General features: G+C 33.6%; 1 protein-coding gene across 5 annotated transcripts in view; it reads right to left on the reverse strand.

Moving 5' to 3' along the window:
- The window catches only part of LOC131156986 (nuclear pore complex protein NUP98A), a 47222-nt gene extending 31339 nt beyond the window's left edge, over positions 1 to 15883 (reverse strand). Inside the window, exons 1-8 of one of the 5 annotated variants that reach the window (XM_058110781.1) lie at positions 15765 to 15883; positions 15522 to 15662; positions 9197 to 9315; positions 8003 to 8074; positions 6722 to 7030; positions 3763 to 4347; positions 3368 to 3595; positions 2644 to 3293 (exon numbers count right to left, since the gene is read on the reverse strand). In XM_058110781.1, coding sequence (XP_057966764.1) covers positions 2644 to 3293; positions 3368 to 3595; positions 3763 to 4347; positions 6722 to 7030; positions 8003 to 8021 — 1791 coding nt within the window. In that variant the 5' untranslated portion in view covers positions 8022 to 8074; positions 9197 to 9315; positions 15522 to 15662; positions 15765 to 15883. Of the gene's footprint in view, positions 1 to 2643; positions 3294 to 3367; positions 3596 to 3762; positions 4348 to 6721; positions 7031 to 8002; positions 8075 to 9196; positions 9316 to 15521 lie in introns of all 5 variants that reach the window. The other 4 variants (XM_058110782.1, XM_058110783.1, XM_058110785.1 and 1 more) reach the window with 4 other exon arrangements.
- Between the last annotated feature and the right edge of the window lie 3336 nt (positions 15884 to 19219).

Raw genomic sequence — 19219 nt, forward strand, 5'->3', positions numbered from 1 at the left:
TATGCAAACATGAGATTCAGAATCAATCTGATTTGTCAAATATGCCCCTACATAGTATAAAAACTTATCTAATTTAATAAAAACTAATAATATCATAAATCAATAATTATTATATAATAATTAATTTCTAATAATATTAAATTTTTTATAGCATCTGATAATATTAATATCATTATCATTATTAACTTAATTATACTTTGCCTATTATACTTTATTGTATTTTCTGTTATCATTATATTTCATTACTGTATTATCAATATTACATTTCATGTTATATTTTATGATTATTATAATTTATTATTAAACAATTTAGCAAATACATTTAGTGCTATAAGATAGTACATTATTATAATACAACTTATTATTTAATTTAAAATAATAATAGAATGAAAAATAAACATACCACAATAATATCATTATATTTTATATATATATTATTTTATTTCATATACTGTAATGTATATATATCATTAAATTTCATAATATATTTCTAATTAATTATGTTTTTCAATTAATATTAACATAATATTTTATTCTAACACATAATATAAAATAATGAAAAATAAACCAATAATCAACCCATGCTTATATCACTATATTTTATACACAATAATATTCAATTATTTTCATATATTATAAGATTACATAATAATGATGATGATGATATTTTATACTTACAATAAACATATGCCTATTATTAGATTTTTCATTATATATTTATATTTAATAATATCATAAAATTTATATATATATATATATATATGTATTTTTTTTACTTTGTGTGACATATTATAAAACAATATTGTATTATATAATTTTATATGATAATATATAATGTATTGTATTATATTTATATACACATATGAATATATTTATGTAAATACTAGTGTATGCATGTGCATGTGTATGTGCATATGAATACATATATACGTACGAGCGTACATTTGTATGCATGTGTGCGTGTGTGTGCATGTATATGTATATGTCGCATGTGTATATGTGTATATGTAGCATAAGTTTATGTACATGTATATGTAGCATTGTTAGAATCTTGCGATTCACAATTTGATTCATATCAATTCCACATCAAATCAATTTGAATCGTACTAGTGAATCTAAAAACAACTAAATAATTGATGAATCTAAGCTTGTGAGTGAATGTAACGAATCCATTGATTCACACTAGACCTATCATATACTAGACTGGTTCAAAACCCAAAACAGCATTTCCCTTTTTAATTGCTTTTATTTTTAACAAACAAATACCTTCCATAACTTATCTATGTCATGTTGCACTAGAAAAGAGAAGAAAATAAAACTTTAGGCCTTACGCCACAAATCATTCTTCACTCTTGGATGAACATAGTGTTCTGCCACTGAAAAGGAGTACTCATCGGTTAAGGCGGTACTCATGTTTTGTTTTATTGTTAAGATTCAAAAGTATTACTTATAGTATTCTCTCCAAATATTGTCATTTTTTTAAGTTAATTATTTTTTTTCTTATCAATTCAAGAAAGAATATGCAAGAAATATTGTTTTTAGGCGCTGATGAGCACCAGAAGTTCAGGTTTTTTATATCAAAAAAGAAGATTTATGAAGAAGAAGAAGTACAACAAGTAGCATAAGTAATCCTCCATAAAATAAAATAAATAAAATAATAAAAATACAATTTTTTTCTTGATTCTTTTCCTTAATATCATAAAGTTCCCTTTTTAATTAATGAATCATTCTCTTACTTTTCATTTGAATACAGATAGCATACACATGGAATATGATTTTTTTATTATTGTCAAAATTTAAATGTATTTTACTATTTTGTTTTTTTTTTTCCATAAATCAATATATGTATGTCACTTAGAATTGATTTTGAAATTTGAATTGAATCTTACAATTCAATTCAATTCAATTCAATTCTCAATTCTAGATTCCCAAAATTGGAATTCTGATTCACGATTCGTATCTCAGCTCGACAACTATGATTGTACTTCTAAATTTTTTTTTTTATGATTCTGGACTGAGAGGCAGGAATCAAAAGCAAGCTAAAGGGGAATTCCAATTCCTCCAGGAAATGGGAATCAAAATGTCCAGCAAACCAAGCACAAGGAATCAGAATCAACCAGTCCGATCCTAATACCCAGAGCTGATTCCTGATTATCAAATACCAATTCAGTTATTATACAAAGGCAGCCAAAGATAATATTAAATTTATTACATTTTGATGTTTTAGATTAATTTTCTAATTCTGCTTAGTCCAACATCTCACACCCATGTTAAAACCAAATTTCGACCACTCCTACCCCATAAAAGGAACATAGCTCACCAAGAAAAACAGTAAATATGCAACTGAAGACATAAACCGTGACTTCCCTTGCAGAGATCTTGAGTTTCTTGAAGTAATCTGATTATACTTAAGGACATAATACATTTTGACATTATTAGATTATTTTTTTAAGTTTTCTTAATCCAATCTCCCAAACTCATTGGTTTCTAGCACCCCTATCCCATAAATGCAACATATCACCCCAAAAAAAGGTAAATATACAACTGAAAACTGAAGTTGCATTCTTTCCTAGCAGAAATCTTGTGTTGGTATAAGACAGCTATCAAGAAAAAACAAACGGCAATAATTCCAAAATTACTCACAGCTGTTTGACTAAAGCCCATTGGATTGCTTGAAGAAAGCAGTGATGGAGTACTTGAGAACAGGTTCCCACCAAAGCCAGTAGACGGTGTATTAAATATGCTTGATTGACCAAAAGAAGGGGTAGTACTCTGTCCAAAGGAAGTGTTAGTCTGCCCAAAAGCAGAGCCAGTTTGCCCAAGCGAAGGTACAGCGGACTGGAAGAGTGGCGATGATTGAGTGTTGGCAAAGTTTAATCCAGAGCCAAATGATCCAGCAGTTCCCTGGGCTGAAGCAGAACCAAAAAGAGAAGGTGATGATCCAAAAGCAGATGAACTCGATACACCGAAAGGAGATGGGGAGGAGCTGGTTCCAAATGCAGTGGTTGATGACGTTCCAAACAGGGAAGGTGTTGCTGATGAGCTTGACCCAAAGGGGTTGGATGTGGATGAAGTACCAAAGGGTGAACTGAATGCAGGAGCAGATGAGGTTCCAAAGCCTGAGGTGCCAAAAGATGGAGTTTTCGGAGCAAATGGATTGGAAGATGTTGATGCAGAAAAAGGATTTGCTGATGGCTGAGCAAATGGTGGCGCGGAACTGAAAGGGTTGGACTGTGTGCTGGAAGCACCAAAGCCAAGTCCACCTGCAGACTGACCAGCTGGTGATGGACCCCCTGAAATTTCATTATGAAGTATGTTGCAACAATGTAGGAGTCAAATAATTTAGCAAACTTTCAATATAAGATACCTTTATCTCCTAACTGATAGTCCTCCCATCTCAGCTCTTCATGACTCTTATCTTTGTAGACAGGCATGGCCGATATCGACTCCAACTTTCCAGCGGGTTGTGTACCACTGCCGCTATCCACCTCAGTTGTTGGTGTGTAAGGAGCTACCCTACTTCCTCCACGCTGACCCCCGAAGGCTGACTGCCCAAAACTAGTGCTCCCAAATGTTGATGTCGTAGCCTGGCTCCCTACATGACAGCTCAAGAGAGAGAGAACAAACGTCAGCAATGATGGAGCAACATAAGATGCATGAATTATGAATGACCTGCCCTTGTGCTTTGAAATGAGATGCTATTACTGGAAATCCAGTTCTATTCACTTTGCACAAACATCCATACATGTTTAGAAGACTCACCAAATGGAGAACTTTGAGCTCCAAAGGGAGATGTGGTAGCTCCAAAAGGGCTGCTACCAAAAGCAGACGTTGACTGGCCAAATGCTGGAGCTGATCCAAAACTAAAGGATGGGGTGCTGGATGCACCAAAAGCAGGAGTGCTTGATGCACCGAATGCTGGAGTGCTGGTACCACCAAATGCCGAAGTGCTTGAAGCACCAAATGCCGGAGTGCTTGAAACACCAAAAGGTGGGGTGCTAGAAGCACCAAATGCTCCCCCAGATCCAAAGACAGGGGAGCTACCAAATGCTTGGCTTGTTGTAGAGCCAAAGGCTGGTGTGGTTGTAGCACCGAAGGCTGGGGTATTTGTAGCACCGAAAGCTGGCGTGCTTGCACCAAAGGCAGGAGTGCTTGTTGAACCAAAAGCTGGAGTGCTAGCCGCACCAAATGTAGGTTGACTTGATGCACCAAAAGGTGTGGTTGAACCAAATAGACTACTTCCAAATGCAGGTTGAGATTGTTGAAACGTGCTTCCAAAAGGTGGTGTTTGAGTAGGACTGGACCCAAAGGCACCAAAAACAGGCTTCTGCCCAAATACAGAAGTTCCTACATAAAAATTGCAAAGACATTTGTCAATTCAAGGCTAATGAAGAACTCCTAAGCCATAAAATATGATGTTTTAACAGATGACACATACATAAAACCAAGAATAAGAATGAAACAGCAGACCAGACCATAAAACCATTTCTAGTGCTCAAAGTGCATTTGTGGGGGGCAAACAAATGGTGGATGCCATTTTGGTGGCTAATCAGGTGGTTGAGGATATCCAAAGGAGAAAGAAGAGGGGTTTCATTTTTAAATTGGACTTTGAGAGAGCTTATGACAGAGTTAGTTGGAGTTTCCTGGATAAAAACTATACAAGGAAGAGGTTTGGTGAGAGACAGTGTCGGAGCATAAGGGATTGTATGTCTAATGTGTTTTTTTCCCAGTCATGGTGAATCACTGAATCGTGAACCTATGTTTCATTTACTGCCTCAACAGATATTAAACATGTTGACTCTCTTTCCCCCTTTATGTTTGTTTGAGTGGTTGATACTTTGAGTAGAATGGTGGATGGGGGTCTGATTAAAGGGCTAGCAGTGGGGAGAATGGGAGTCATGATTTCTCATCATCAGTTTGCCAATGACACCATTTTATTTTCAATGATCATAGTTGTTCTTTCAGGAGATCTTTGGGTATTTGGGTTTTTGAATGGGTGTCTGGGGCCTCTGGGCTTAAGATTAACATAGGGAGAAATGGTTTAGTTGTTATAAATGAGCTTGATAAGCGTGCTAGGGAATGGTCATCTGATGTGGGTTGTGGTGTGCTAGATTGACCTATGATATACTTGGGGCGCCCTTTGGGGATAATCCTAGATCAGTGAATTTGTGGAATCCAATTGTGGAAAGGCTAGTGAAGCATTTACATGGTTGGAAGGGGGCTCTTTTCTATCTTGGGTGTAGAATCACTCTTATCCAAGCTTGTCTGTCTAGTATCCCATTATTTTTAAGATTTCTGCGGGGATTGCTAGCAAGATTGAGCAAATTATACGAGATTTCTTATTTCAGGTATTGGTGGTCATAGGGACCATTTGGTGAGCTAAGCCATGATTGTGCGGGTCAAATTTGTCGGGTTGGGTCTTGGAAAGTTGGCATCTAAAAACACTGCTGTCTTTTCTGTTGATTCAGATAGGCCTTTGGCTTCTTGAGATTTTAATTTTGGGAAACCTCTTTAATGATAAGGAGTTGGCTGAGCTGTCCTCTTTATTGATTTTGTTGAATTATTGTCATCTTTCTTCAAGAATGGATGTTTGCTTTTGGTCCTTGGATCATTCAGGGGAATTTTCTTGTAACAATTTTGAGAGTTCTTGACCCATTCTAATCCAATTTTTCCCTTTATTCTGTTATTTGGAAGGCCAAAGTACCCCTAAAAATTAAGGCTTTTATCTGGTTGATCGTCCTTAATAGTAATCAACAGCAATAATTTCTTGTAGATTAAGAGGCTTCTTGTAGATTAAGAGGCCATTGACAACACGTTCTCCACATGTATGCGTGTTTTGCTATAATAAGCCAAAGACAGCTTCTAATCTCTTTCTACATTGTGATTTTTCTGGGAAAATATGGAATAAATTATTTGGGGTTTTAGGGGTAAGTTGGCTTTGTCCAGAATCTACAGAGGGAATTTTGGAAACTTGATTTGTGGATTTTGAAGGAGAAAGGATAGGGCAGCACTATGGAAATTGGGTTCTTTCACAATATTGTGGGGGCTGTGGCTGGAACGTAATGCACGTATCTTCCCAGGGAAGAAGTTGAATTAGTAATTCTTTTGGCAAAAGATTCATTCCTTGGCATTGTTGTGGTGAGTTTGTTTTGGGTATTTCAAGGGAATGAGCATTTTGGACGTTCAGGAAGATTGGCATAACCTGTTGGTTTGATTTTTGGGAGTTGTGGTTTTGATTGTTTACTTGTTTTTTTTTTTTTTTTTGGTTCTAGTTCGTCCCAGCCTTTAAAAGGAGATCTATTATCCTCCTTTTTGCAAATTCTTTATCTCTTAATGAATCTCTTTTTTGCTATTAAAAAAATGACATTTTACTTTCCAATTTTCTATTCATTGGAAGTTAAACGACCTCACCTCAACAAGTGCACCAAATATGCTCCTTGGTGTTTAAAATTATTGCTTTGTACAAATTTGTAATTAGAAAGTTATCTAATATTGCTTGAAAGATTTTAAAATGCTAGTACCTCTCCAAAACACCAAAAGGTCATGCCTCATAAGAATTTTTTTTTATGTCCATAAGCATGTCATGTAGCCATCTTTCTATAATATAAATGTTATTTGATAGGAAAAGAATAAATCATTGACTGAGAGAAGAGAGTAGAGAACATCTTAAACAATGAAAGATGACTACAAGAAAATTATCGACACCGCCCAATATTCTTACCACCAAATGATGATGATGATGATGAACTTCCAAAAGCAGGAGTTGAAGAAGCTCCAAAAGTAGGCATTGAACTTCCAAAAGCTTGTGAAGATGAAGCACCAAATGTTGGTGTGGAAGCTAAAGCTGAAGAAGATTGGTTTGTACCAAAAACGCCAGTTGAGGTGCCGCCAAATATGGAACCTCCCGTCTGTGAACCAAAAGGTGTAGTACTGCCAAAGGGCTTGGGAGCGAAGGGATTGTTGCTTGCGTTGCTGGTCTGTCCAAAGACTGATTGGGATGCAAATGGGCCACTAGATGACTGGCCAAAAGCTGTTCAATGGTTCAACATCAATTATTCGCAATACACATCCCAAAAAAAAAAAAAAAAAACACCAAACAGGCTACTACATATAAACAGCCATTGCCCATTAAAAAACATTAGCAAATGCATGTCATTCCCATACTACTACAAACTGAAAACAGATGCTACTGTTTTGCCAAACAAAGAGCTTAATAAAATGATTCATGAACAATCATTTCATTGCAACTGCGACTTCAAAAACCACAAAAACAACTTCAGTTGCCTTCACACAAGGCTCAGTATGAGAAACACAGTCAGCAATGAAGTTTTCATCACGATAAATAAAACATGATACCAAATCCTTCTTTTATGGGAGGGCACATAAAATTTCAGAACACACTTAAGAGCGAAAAACAACATAAGAATGCAAGAAATCTGAAATTACAATATATATATATATATATATATAATGAAATTTTAATTCTTAATTTCTTATATCAAAAGAAATGAAAAGATCAAGTAGGGAAAAAATACCAAGAAGAAATAATATGGACAACCAATTTTGAAGCTACAAAAACCACTCATAGTAGCAAATCTCCACGATCAAAATGAAGATAAATAAATAAAAATGAAAATATGACATCAATGACATACATACTAAAATAATCCTAGGTTTCCATATGCTAAAAGCCTTCTTACCAAGAAGAAATAATATGGACAACAATATTGAAGCTACAAAAACCACTCAGAGTAGCAAATCTCCAAGATTAAAATGAAGATAAATAAATAAAAATGAAAATATGACATCAATGACCCAAACAGAGATACGTACTAAAATAATCCTAGGTTTAAATTTGCTAAAAGCCTTCCATAAATCAAAATATATATATATATATATATATATATATATATATATAGGAGTTAGAAAAAGGATAACATTCGAGAATATGCATTCTTACAGAAAAAAAGCAAATACAAAGATCAGGGTAAGATACACTTACGATTACCACCTGAAAACATTTTTCCTTCAAATCTTCTGGTCAGAAGTTCAGTAACAACTCTTTAATCTCAAGCTGAAAGACATGAGGACATGATTAAAAAAAAAAAGTCCATACAGTAAGGGTAGATGGATTAATATTTACATACTATAAAATGAAAAAAAAAAAACGAAATATGAGGGAAGCTCATTGCCATGAACGACATGTTTGGTTCACAGAATAGAATCCTTGTAGGAATGGAATGGAATGACACATTCCATCACAATGTTTGGTTCTATAATCAAGATAGAAATGGAATGCAAATTCCATTCCATTGTTTGTTATGTGCAATAAAACTGGCGGAATGGAATTTTATTTATATTAAGCTTACTATAATGCTTAGTAATAATGTATTTGTATTTACCATATTCCCCTTACTATTACAAACATCAAAATGCATAGATAAACAAAAATGAACATTTTTTGTATATTATGGAATCATATTTAAATGAAAGTACCATAATACACTTACTATTACAAATATCCAAATGCATGGATAATCAAAATGAACATGAATGCATATTATCAAATTATTTTTACATAAATTTACTGTAATGCCCTTATGTGCCAAATATAATATTCAATAAATAATGTCCTTATATTTACCATAATACCCTTATTATTACAAACATCTAAATGCATGGATTATCAAAATAGACATTAATGTATATCATAAAATTATATTTACATAAAATTTAGTACCATAATGCCTTTATGTGTCAAAATGTAATATTTTAGTAAAACTAGTAAATTTGCCCATGCTAAGCCGCAAGGTAATTTGGAATGTGAAATTTAATCTAAAAATAAGTAACACATTATGAAATACATAAATATGAGTAAATATTTGCATAAAATGAAATTAAATTGAATGATCATTCACAGGATATGATCTAATAAATAGGATTAAAATATACATTTAATTATAAATCTCATTTTAAAAATTGTAAATGTCCAAATTTGTATTGAATTGCTAAATTTAGATGTCACCTAAGTATATACAATTTAATCGAAATTTTGGCTGCATACTCTATGTATTTGGGTCATCCACATTTTTTTTTTACCAGTAGAAACCTAAATTACAACACTTAATTTGATTTCATCACCTATAGCTTAGCAAAAATTGATAACAACTGCTATTTATTATAGTGAAGTAGCTACCTTTTAATTACACGAGGCATTAAAAATCAATAGACTTGAAGATGGTACTCCACACGTTGCTTGTATTAGACTCTATCAACTCCAATCTCCAAGGGGAAAGATGGCTATGGATCTTGTTTCTGCAAAAACAATGATGATAGTAAACAAAAATAATTCTTGATTAGCCATAAAATTAAATCTCTTTTTTCTGACTAACACTCTATGCTCGCAAGATCTTCTGTTTCAAAGCTTCAGTAATATTGACTATTTTACCATATACTAAGAAAAGCACTATAAATAGGCAAGAACAAAACTTTGACAGAGAAAGCTCACACGACAACAAATAACCAGGTAAAAAATAACATTTCCAATGTAGCCAACAAATTTTGAGAAATATGCAAACCAAGCTAACTTAACTTGATTGTTAATAACAATAGAAATACAGAAATTAAAGAATAGGCTGGCATCTCAAATACATTTCAGCCCAAAAGAAACATGAAGAACATTAAATAATAATTAAAATTTTGTTTAACATATTTAGATATCATGGTAAATGGGAATATAAATTCATAGATCAAATTAAATCAAAGATAAAAGACCAACTTAATTGAAAGTAAAGAAAAATACTGACAGTAACACAGACAATAGAATATAACCCAGAGGAGAAACAAACCCCATCGGCAAGAAAAGAAGAAACTATGAGAGGAGTGAGCCTACCTTCCACAATGCAGCAGACACCACAAAAAAAGAACAATCCAGGGGGCAAAATAACCCTACACTAATAAACAGTCATAGTAAGGGTCAGAGAGAATGCTGATGAACAATGATGAAATCTCCTAATCATCAATGGGCAGATGGACCAAGGTAGACATTTCTTTCCATCGATAGGTATATTCCTTAAAACTCTCATTCATTTTCTTTTCATACTCTGAATAGACATTCTATCAGGAGCCATTTCATTTACATGCTTATATTGTGCCAAGAAAGCATTAGCCAAATCTACCCATGTCTCGATAGATATATTCCTAAAAAGTCTCATTCACTTTCTTTTCATACTCCGAATAGACATTCTATCAGGAGCAATTTCATTTACATGCTTATATTGTGCCAAGAAAGCATTAGCCAAATCTACCCATGTCTTGATCTTAGTCTTGTCTAACTATAGGTACCAACGCAGAGGTGCTCCAGTCAAACTGTCCTGAAAGGAATGGATGAGTAGCTTATCATTTTGAGCATACCCTGCCATTATTCTACACAACGTCAATATGTGACTATTCAGATGCTTCATGCCATTAAATTTATCGTACTCCGGCATTTTGAAATTTGGAGGAATAACTACATTGGGAGTTAAACAAAGGCTGAATGAATCAACCAACCCAAATTGCCTGGTCCCCTCTATGGCATGGAGTCTCTCCTCAATCAATTCAAACTTCTGTTTCATCTCAGATTCCCACTCTGTTTCTTTGGTGGTTGTACCTGTTGGGACATGCTCTGTTTCCGCTTTTGCACCAGAGGCTATCACTAGAGGACAAGGAATATGATGTTCAGATGACGCAGACATGTGATATATAGATTCTCAGTTGTCGTGACAAGCTTAAGTGGAGGTGGTTGAATATGGACTAGTGCAACACCTGGTGGAAGGATGGGTCCCAGTAAACACTGTTTAGTGTTTACTAGTGAATAGGCTATCTGTCAATGTAGCAAATTCTCACATAGATAGCCTCTTCTGTAGATGCAAGGTCACACCTAACCCAAACCCCCTTTTGCCCCAAAATCTCCCAATAAACAATTATAGCAGCCCATTAAAAGGGGAACAAATCAGAGGAAGAAGGAAAAGAGAAACACAATGGGAGGCTTGCATTTTTAAACATTGAATTCAGGTTAAGCTTAAGACACTCCCAAACTTGGATATTTTAATAATTAATGGGACTCCTGAATTCAGGTAATGAGCTTTTTGACCAAGTAGAACTTTGGTTTTTGGAATTGAAATTAATTTGCACAGAAATTCAGGTTCATGATTAGTTCTCATGTATCAAAGTACTCAATGGCATTTATAACTTGATCCTCACTTTCATATGGATCAATTAGCTCACTCTCCAAAGTTAAAGTTCACTTAGGACATCAAATAGCTACATACCCTCTAGGGCGACAGCTATGACAATGAACTGAAAAATTATTAGCTTAAGGATCAGTAAAAGATGAACCAGACAAGTGACAGAATGGTGTTGCTCTACAGTGCTATAAATGCTCTCCTTAGAAGCAAATTCAGAAATGACTCTAGATTGTGAAATAGGTCTAAACAATGTACAAGTTTAAGTGTGTCATGATTCATTCTCCTGAATGGATCTCCTATGAGAGGTTGCCAATGGCAAGGGCCTTTTAATAGGCATCCTTAATTGTCTTGAGATAATGCAACCCAAAACTTTTATTTTCCTAATTTTGTCTTTAAGATCATTGAAAATTGTGTGACCTGTAATCTATAACATTGCTGCAAAGCATAAGCTCCTTACATAAACGATATACTAAATAACTTTGCGTAATCAATCTCATCAAGACTACTCTCTTCAAACCTAAACTCTAGATTGGCTCAAGGCTGGAAAGGTTGAGTACATCTACCAAGTAGTTTAGGGGCCTAACTCATCCTGTTGGGAGTTTCATGAACTCGTGAGTTGGAAGAATACCGTAGGTTGACCCTATGGAATATGGAGACTCATTGGGTTGCCTAATTGACTCATCTAGGTCTCACTGTTGGGAGCTCACTCAACAACTTTAGAACTTCTGAAAATTATTTAGTGAGTTGCTCAAGCTTTCACTCTACAAAGTTTTGGAGTGTGTTTAAATGGATAGACAAAGTTTGAGTGTTGATTTGTGTAAGTTCCATGGGATGTGCTCATTGTCTATTAATGACAGTGAAAAATTTGAAATTGCAATTGAACAAGCGATGATGAGGATGAACAAACGTTACTACAAATTAACATGATATTAAAAATTATAATAGTGCATACACACTTCTAATGATCTTATTATACATGATTTGACATAGTCCTACATGATGCAACAAATAAGTGATTAATGATATGAAGGAAGATGCAACCAAACAATTAATCAAAGGTATTTGCATGAAGGGGCAATAACATTTTTCCCTTTTTTTTGTCTTCTTTTAAAAGGAAACAAGAAACTTGAAACTATACAATCTTACTAAATTTCCTAATCACATAAACATTAATCAAGTCTAATGCTTGCCTTAGCAACTATGCTAAAACAAACTTGCAATCAATCACAGCTATTCCTACAAAATCCTCAAGCTTTGCTTCCAATTTTTGACAAAAAATTGAATTTCCTGAAAACATTCTTCAATTTCTCACAGTATTTTTTATTGCATTGCAAAATTCCAACTATTTCTTTCAAATAACCCACAAAATACAACAATAATACATGGTCTTTGTTGTTGATATAATTAATTGATCCGCCAAAATGTGGATCAAACATAGACAGTTCAAGTTTCACCTAGACCATTTTAAAATTTTGTGAAGAAAATCAAATATTGCAAGGAAGGCAATTTTTTGCAGCAGCGGAAGTAGTGTAAGAGGCAATTAGATGCGTTGCTGGCACATGATCCACCGATGATGACTTTCCTGCTATGGGTTTTGGAATGTCACTCCATTGCTACTGGTGGTGCAATGAGAAAACTCTAGCAGGGGGAACATTTTGAAGGGGTGAGAGCCACCACCATGATGACAAAATTCTAGCAAGTGGGACATGTTCAAGGGGTGACAACCAAAAATCTTTTTTGCTAGTGTGTAAGAGGATTTCAAACAATGAACATACTTTGGGATTAGACTTGTTGAAGGCTTTATGATGATGGGGTGGTGTCACAAAATATTTCTGGTGATGTGGTGTTTGAAGAAGAGGCATTAAGTATTTTTTCCTAGCAATAAAAGATACTATTTGGTTTGCGAGTGTGTTCAACAATTGCGGGTGTGGTTTGAATTCTACTTTGATACCAAATAGTAGGGAAAGGGAAACAAGAATAAGAAAAGGAAGAAGAGAGAAAGAAATATGAAGGGAAGGAAAAGGAGAAGAAAGGAAAGAGTAGAAAGGGAAGAGGAGAATAAAAGAGAGAAATTTTAATACAATTGTAAAGTGATAACTACTCCCACAACATACTAAAATACAGTGACTCATTAATCCCTAAATAATTATAAAAAAAAACAAAATAAACAAAACAAACACAGTCTGACATCGATTTAGTTTACTGTTTTTGTTTTTAAATTTTTACACTTTGATTGTTTTCATACTCTACTTGGACTTGATGCTTTACACTTTGATTGTTTTCATACTCTATTTGGACTTAATGCATATCACAGAGAAGTTTCATTTCTGATGTGAGAATTCAAGTTGGGAAAATGAACAATCTAGTTCACATGCAATTAACTTTAGAAGGCTACAAAATGGAGTAATAAGGGGGAACATCAGCATTGGAAACCCAATGAAGGATTTTTCCTTTTCCTTTTTTTTTTTTTTTTTTTTTTTTTTACTGTCACTATTCAGGGAGTTCAATAATGATTCTCTAATTGCTTTTGGGAAGCTCTGGGCCCAAAGCAATATATTATATCTTTGCACAAAGCACAAAATTAAGTACATTGGATATGAGATTTCTTCTTGCTGAAGCTGGAATGGAATTGCAGGAACAAATACAATACATTTCATCTTTCAAGAGCAACAGAAACATCATGGCTAACAATATGGCTAAAACCCAGAAAAAATCAGCACCAAGAGGAGCCTAATTTCATGCAGCTACATAGTAATCACATTCCAGGACAATAATACTATCTGAGATACACAAAATGGTACAGCTGAAAGATCTTATTCAGGATAGCTGAAGGTCGATTTCAATTTTGAAGCTAACCTTCTATGAAATTTCCTCGCATTTCTCCTGTGCAAAGCCCATCTTTCTTTAATGTTACAAATTTCAAGGTGTATAAAAAAGCAATAAGAACATCATGGTTTATCAACATCATGCTATATGAAACCACCAACCAAATTAATACAAATTCACGCTGCCTTGAAACCTCTTTGACCCAACATCTGGCCCTTAGAAAAATTCAATCTTGGTCATACTGCAACAAGCGCACACATACACATGCACCAAAACACGTACTATAACCCCCTTAATGGTGACCTTTCTATGTAGGACTAATCTCACAAATGCCCACCTAACAAAATAAGCCATCAATTCCTAGTTTATTACAATCTATGTTACATACAACTGCCAAGACAAGAATTGGGCACTGCCCTGTTTATTTTACAACAATTCTAAGTTTGCACAGAAATGCCAACATCCAATGGATATTTTTCCATCATTAATTACTAGACTCAAAAACAACCAGGTTTTTTATTTTTTATTTTTTTTTCGTAAAAAGAACAGGGCTGACTTTCATGTACCTGCATTGTGTAACAGAATCACAGCTAGTTTTTAAGGAAAATAAAAAGAATAACATAACATAGCCACTGTGTAATAGAAATTGCTGAAAAACATTCAATGTCTCTATACACACCAAAAAAAGGCTCTGTTAATTTATTCAAATTTTCAATGCAAGAAATAAAAATTTGTGCAGATTATAAAAAATAAAAAATAAATAAAAATATATACAAAAAACTGTTAATAGACATACCCAACTGTCAATTCAGAAAATATATATATATTTACAGCTATTTTAGAAATTTCCACCTTCATCTACAATCCTATTATGGAGATCCAATTCAATTGCCCACCAAATCTAAATAGCATTCCTTTCCTAAGGAATTATATAGAGTTCAATATACCCAAATGTAATGCAGTGGCTGGAAAGTTCATTTGACATCTTCACAGTAAGGAATTATATCAATCCCATGATGAACTAACAAAAACTGCAGACATATTACATTAATGCGAACCACTATGATGATCTAATAACAACAAGGCAAGAGTTCATAACTGACTGAATGCGCACACCATGCCTAAATAGCATTCTTCCTCTTCTAACATATGAAGCTGAAAAAGCTTTCAAAATTCCTCACTCCAGCCAAAGTGGATGGATCTCTTCAAATGAAGAGATTTTAGTTGTTGTGATTCGTTTAACTTATTAAAAATACTAGTATCAAGATCTTTTAGGAAAAAAATATGCTCTTCAATACCAGTTAAAAGTAGAAACTCCAATTGATTGATTCATTCACCAAAAATACAATACAAGATAATAAACAAGGTAACTCAATAAATCAAAGCACGAGACAAGAATAAATCAAAACCTACGCCAAAAAAAATCTTTTGTAAGGCATATTTAGGATTTCTTTTCGGTGAACATACCCAGGGTTCCTTGCTAATCCTGGTTCGACCTCTATCGTTGGGAAAAATAGGCCAACGATGCTTTTAACTTAGCAGAGAACAAGAGGGAAAGTAGAAGAGAACGAGAGGGGAAGCCAGTTTCAGAGCTAGGGCTGGCAGTACCTGTTGATGTGCAGAGGAGAATGAGAGGGGAGATGAAGATAGCTAGACAGGAGGGAAAATCTTGCATCAAAAAGAGAATGAGAGTGGAGATTTAATATACACCTGGAATGAACTCTCAGATTGCGGAGAAGAATGGCTAAGCCATCGGGAGAGATGAGAGCTAGAGAAAGAAAGAAGGAAAATGGCGTACTAGTGACCCAATGGGGGTTGCCTGAGACATGGGTACGGAATTATACAATTTGTAGAAGGGTTTTTTTGTCTTTGTATTTTAAGAATTAAAAAAAAAAAAAGGAGGAATGCTCAGACATGGTGACAAATAGTATATTAAAACAACCTCTAAAATAAGAAAGGAAAAATTGTGATAATTTTAAGATAAAAATTAAAATATCAATTTTATTCTTTACGTATTAGTTATATTTCATGTCAAAAGTGAATCTTCTTATATTGTCATCTAGTGACCCAATCGCTATTCTTCCTCTTGTTATTATAGTCTAATTCGTTCTCTTCCAATGATCGATATATCCTTATACCCCTCTAACACATATAATTGCTCAAACAACCTCCCATTGTCCTCCACCTATTCTAGTTATGTCTTCTGCGACGGTCATTATGCCATAAAACTTATTCGTTGGATTTGCACTGTCATAATGTTATCTATGTTATGTGCCTGACAAGCTTTGTTGGTCTTGCATTTTTTGTTGTGTTCTCTAAATGCCCCCCCCCCTAACAATGATCATCCCACTCAAACCTTCAACAACACTTCCTCTTTAATCAATTCCCTCAATGAAGAACAGAACAATCGATAAAATCTCATTTGCACACCGATAACAAATAGCATATCTGTTCAACCTAAAATTTCATCCATTCAAATGCATTTACTAAAAATCCTATATATATGTTTAATAATGTGTTAGCATTTTTTGGTTTATCATAAATTTCATCCATACAAAGTAAGGCTTTTAAGGCTTTTTATGCTACTCTACATGACTGCATATATAATTTACAATTCATTAACTATGGGTTTTAACAATTAATATAATTATGTGTATATTTTAAAATTTATGGAGAAATGTATGTATAATGTTTGATGAAATGTTTGTGAGAGATTGAAAGAATGAATGGTCCAACAAAAATCCATAGGAACACACGACAAGTACCAAGCATTCTTCATATCTTTCCCTACCTCGTTCCCCTTCCCAAACACAAAGCTAGGGCTTTTGCCCCAAACTGGCAAGCTTCTAAAATCTTTATTGATCATTTCCTACTTCCTTTTATAATAATCCTCTCCTGCATAGCTCTTTTTCAGTTTCCTCTCTCTCTTTCTCTCTCTACACAAGGCATACAAGTTGGGTCATTATAAAAGATTGAGAATTATTATGGAATATCTGCCAAACTCAAAAAGAAAATCTATTTCTACACTAGTCTAACCTCAATAAAGCTACACTACAGAGAAAATGGTTTTTAGCGACAACCAAATTTGTCCCTAAAAGTAAAAAAAAAAAAACGTTGCTAAAGGCTTTTAGGGACAAAAATATTGCATCGCATCTTTGTTCCTAAAAGGGTGTCACTAAATATTTTTGGAGACTAATACTAAAATTCTTCGCACAAAATTAATCTTTGATGACAAAATTATTTTGTCCCCAAATATTCTAACAACTATTATCTCTATTTTTTGCTTGTTTCTTCTTGTTTATTAATTTTCCTTTGTTCATGATACTTTGAACTAGTTTATCCATCTTCTTTCTTGGTTTTCAATTAAAATTATATGTTTTGATTTTCGCTAAGCGTTGGTAAGGCAGTGAAAATCCGTTGGTCAACCCACTGAAGCCAAAAGTGCGTTTAGGGTGGTCTCGGTGCCGTTCCCTATTAGGAAAACCTCAAAACATATTATTTTAATTGAAAACCAAGAAAGAAGATGGATAAACTAGTTTAAAGTATCATGAACAAAGGAAAATTCTTAAAAGAAGTTAAGAATAAACAAGAAGCAACAAGCAAAAGATCTGACAAGAAAGAATTACAAATATCACTTGGTAAAATTGAAAGAAGATTATCAAATTGGAATGGTAAAAGTTTACCAAGTCAAGATTCAAATAAAATTTGGAAGATGACAAAGTCCGAAAGCCAAATTATTAAGCATAAAGGATCAATTGAAAAAGACGAAGAATACTTTATTAAAATTATTAACAAATCAATCTCATTAACAACCAGTGAAGCAAGACAACAGAAAAGACTTTTTAGTCTTGATGATCTAGAATCCCTTAGATCAAAATATGATAAACTTCATATTGGAATGGTTCAAGTCGGATTATTCCTTTTAACAAGAGCAGGACTTAACAAACCAGTTTGGGTTATTCTTCGTGATGCCAGGCATCATGAATTTAATGACTCCCTTTTAGGAATGTTAGAATCCAATATTGCTGAAGGTTCGATTTATATTGAATGTTATCCAAATATTAGGGCAAATCTTAATGATGAATCATTATACAAACTATTAACATTAGACATTCAAACTAAAGGTTATGATATGGATTCAAGAAGTTCAAATCTTGAACTTATTTATCAAATTTATTATAAAGCAACAACTTCAACAATATTACCAAATTCAATTCAAACAAGTGAAAAAGGAGAAACTCTTATGTTACAAGCTAATTATAATAGAAAATCATTTGCCTCTCATCCCAAGAAACTTCTATGGAATGAGATTCAGGCGAGGGGAGAGTGGGAATTCACAAACTTAAATGAAACAGATCATCAAATTATTCCTGAAACACAAAAGACAGTTGCCAAAAAAATTATTTAAGATCAAGAAGGAAATGTTAAAATCAACTTTCAACCCTTACTCACAAAAAGTCATAGCTTTAGACAGACTTCTAGACAACCAATCGATTTAGGAAGAAAGAGTATTTCAAGCCTCTACACTTATGTTGACCCACATCAAACAAATCTTAAGTTAAAAGGAGTTGATTTTGGTCCTGAAATACCTCAAGGATATTATCAAGAAATTCCTGAATCAAGTTCTCCAACTGAATCACAAATTTTAACAGAAGAACAAAGAGAAAATCTTTATGAAGAAAGTCAAAGGAAGAATGTTATGGTTATCAATAAAGAATTCAAACCAAATATGGAAATGATTAAAAGAGATTATTATCATGAACTTAATGAAAAGAATAGAAGGATATTTTTCAAAAAATTTAATCATGAAGAAAAAGAACAAATTAAGACAGAATGGTTTAAAAGGATGGAACAAATTAAAGAAAACATTCCTTTCTTCAAATTTGTCAAAGAAATATAAACGATTAATGTAGTTCAAAATCCTAAGAAAAACTGGAAAACTACTTACAATTACTTTATCAAATCAATCCATCCCCCAGAAAACTCAATCAAGTTTAATTACAAAGGAAACGAAATCTTAGCCTCACCCTTTAAAAAATCAAAAGGTAAAGGTGAAGTTGACCAATTAATTAGTCAAAATAATTATACAAATCAAATGTTAAGATCAATAGCCACCCAATCAACAAGGATTGAAGAGAAACTTGAAAATCTTGTTGAAATTAAAA

The sequence above is a fragment of the Malania oleifera genome, chromosome 6 (genome assembly GCF_029873635.1).
Source record: "Malania oleifera isolate guangnan ecotype guangnan chromosome 6, ASM2987363v1, whole genome shotgun sequence".
Taxonomy (NCBI): Eukaryota; Viridiplantae; Streptophyta; class Magnoliopsida; order Santalales; family Ximeniaceae; genus Malania; species Malania oleifera.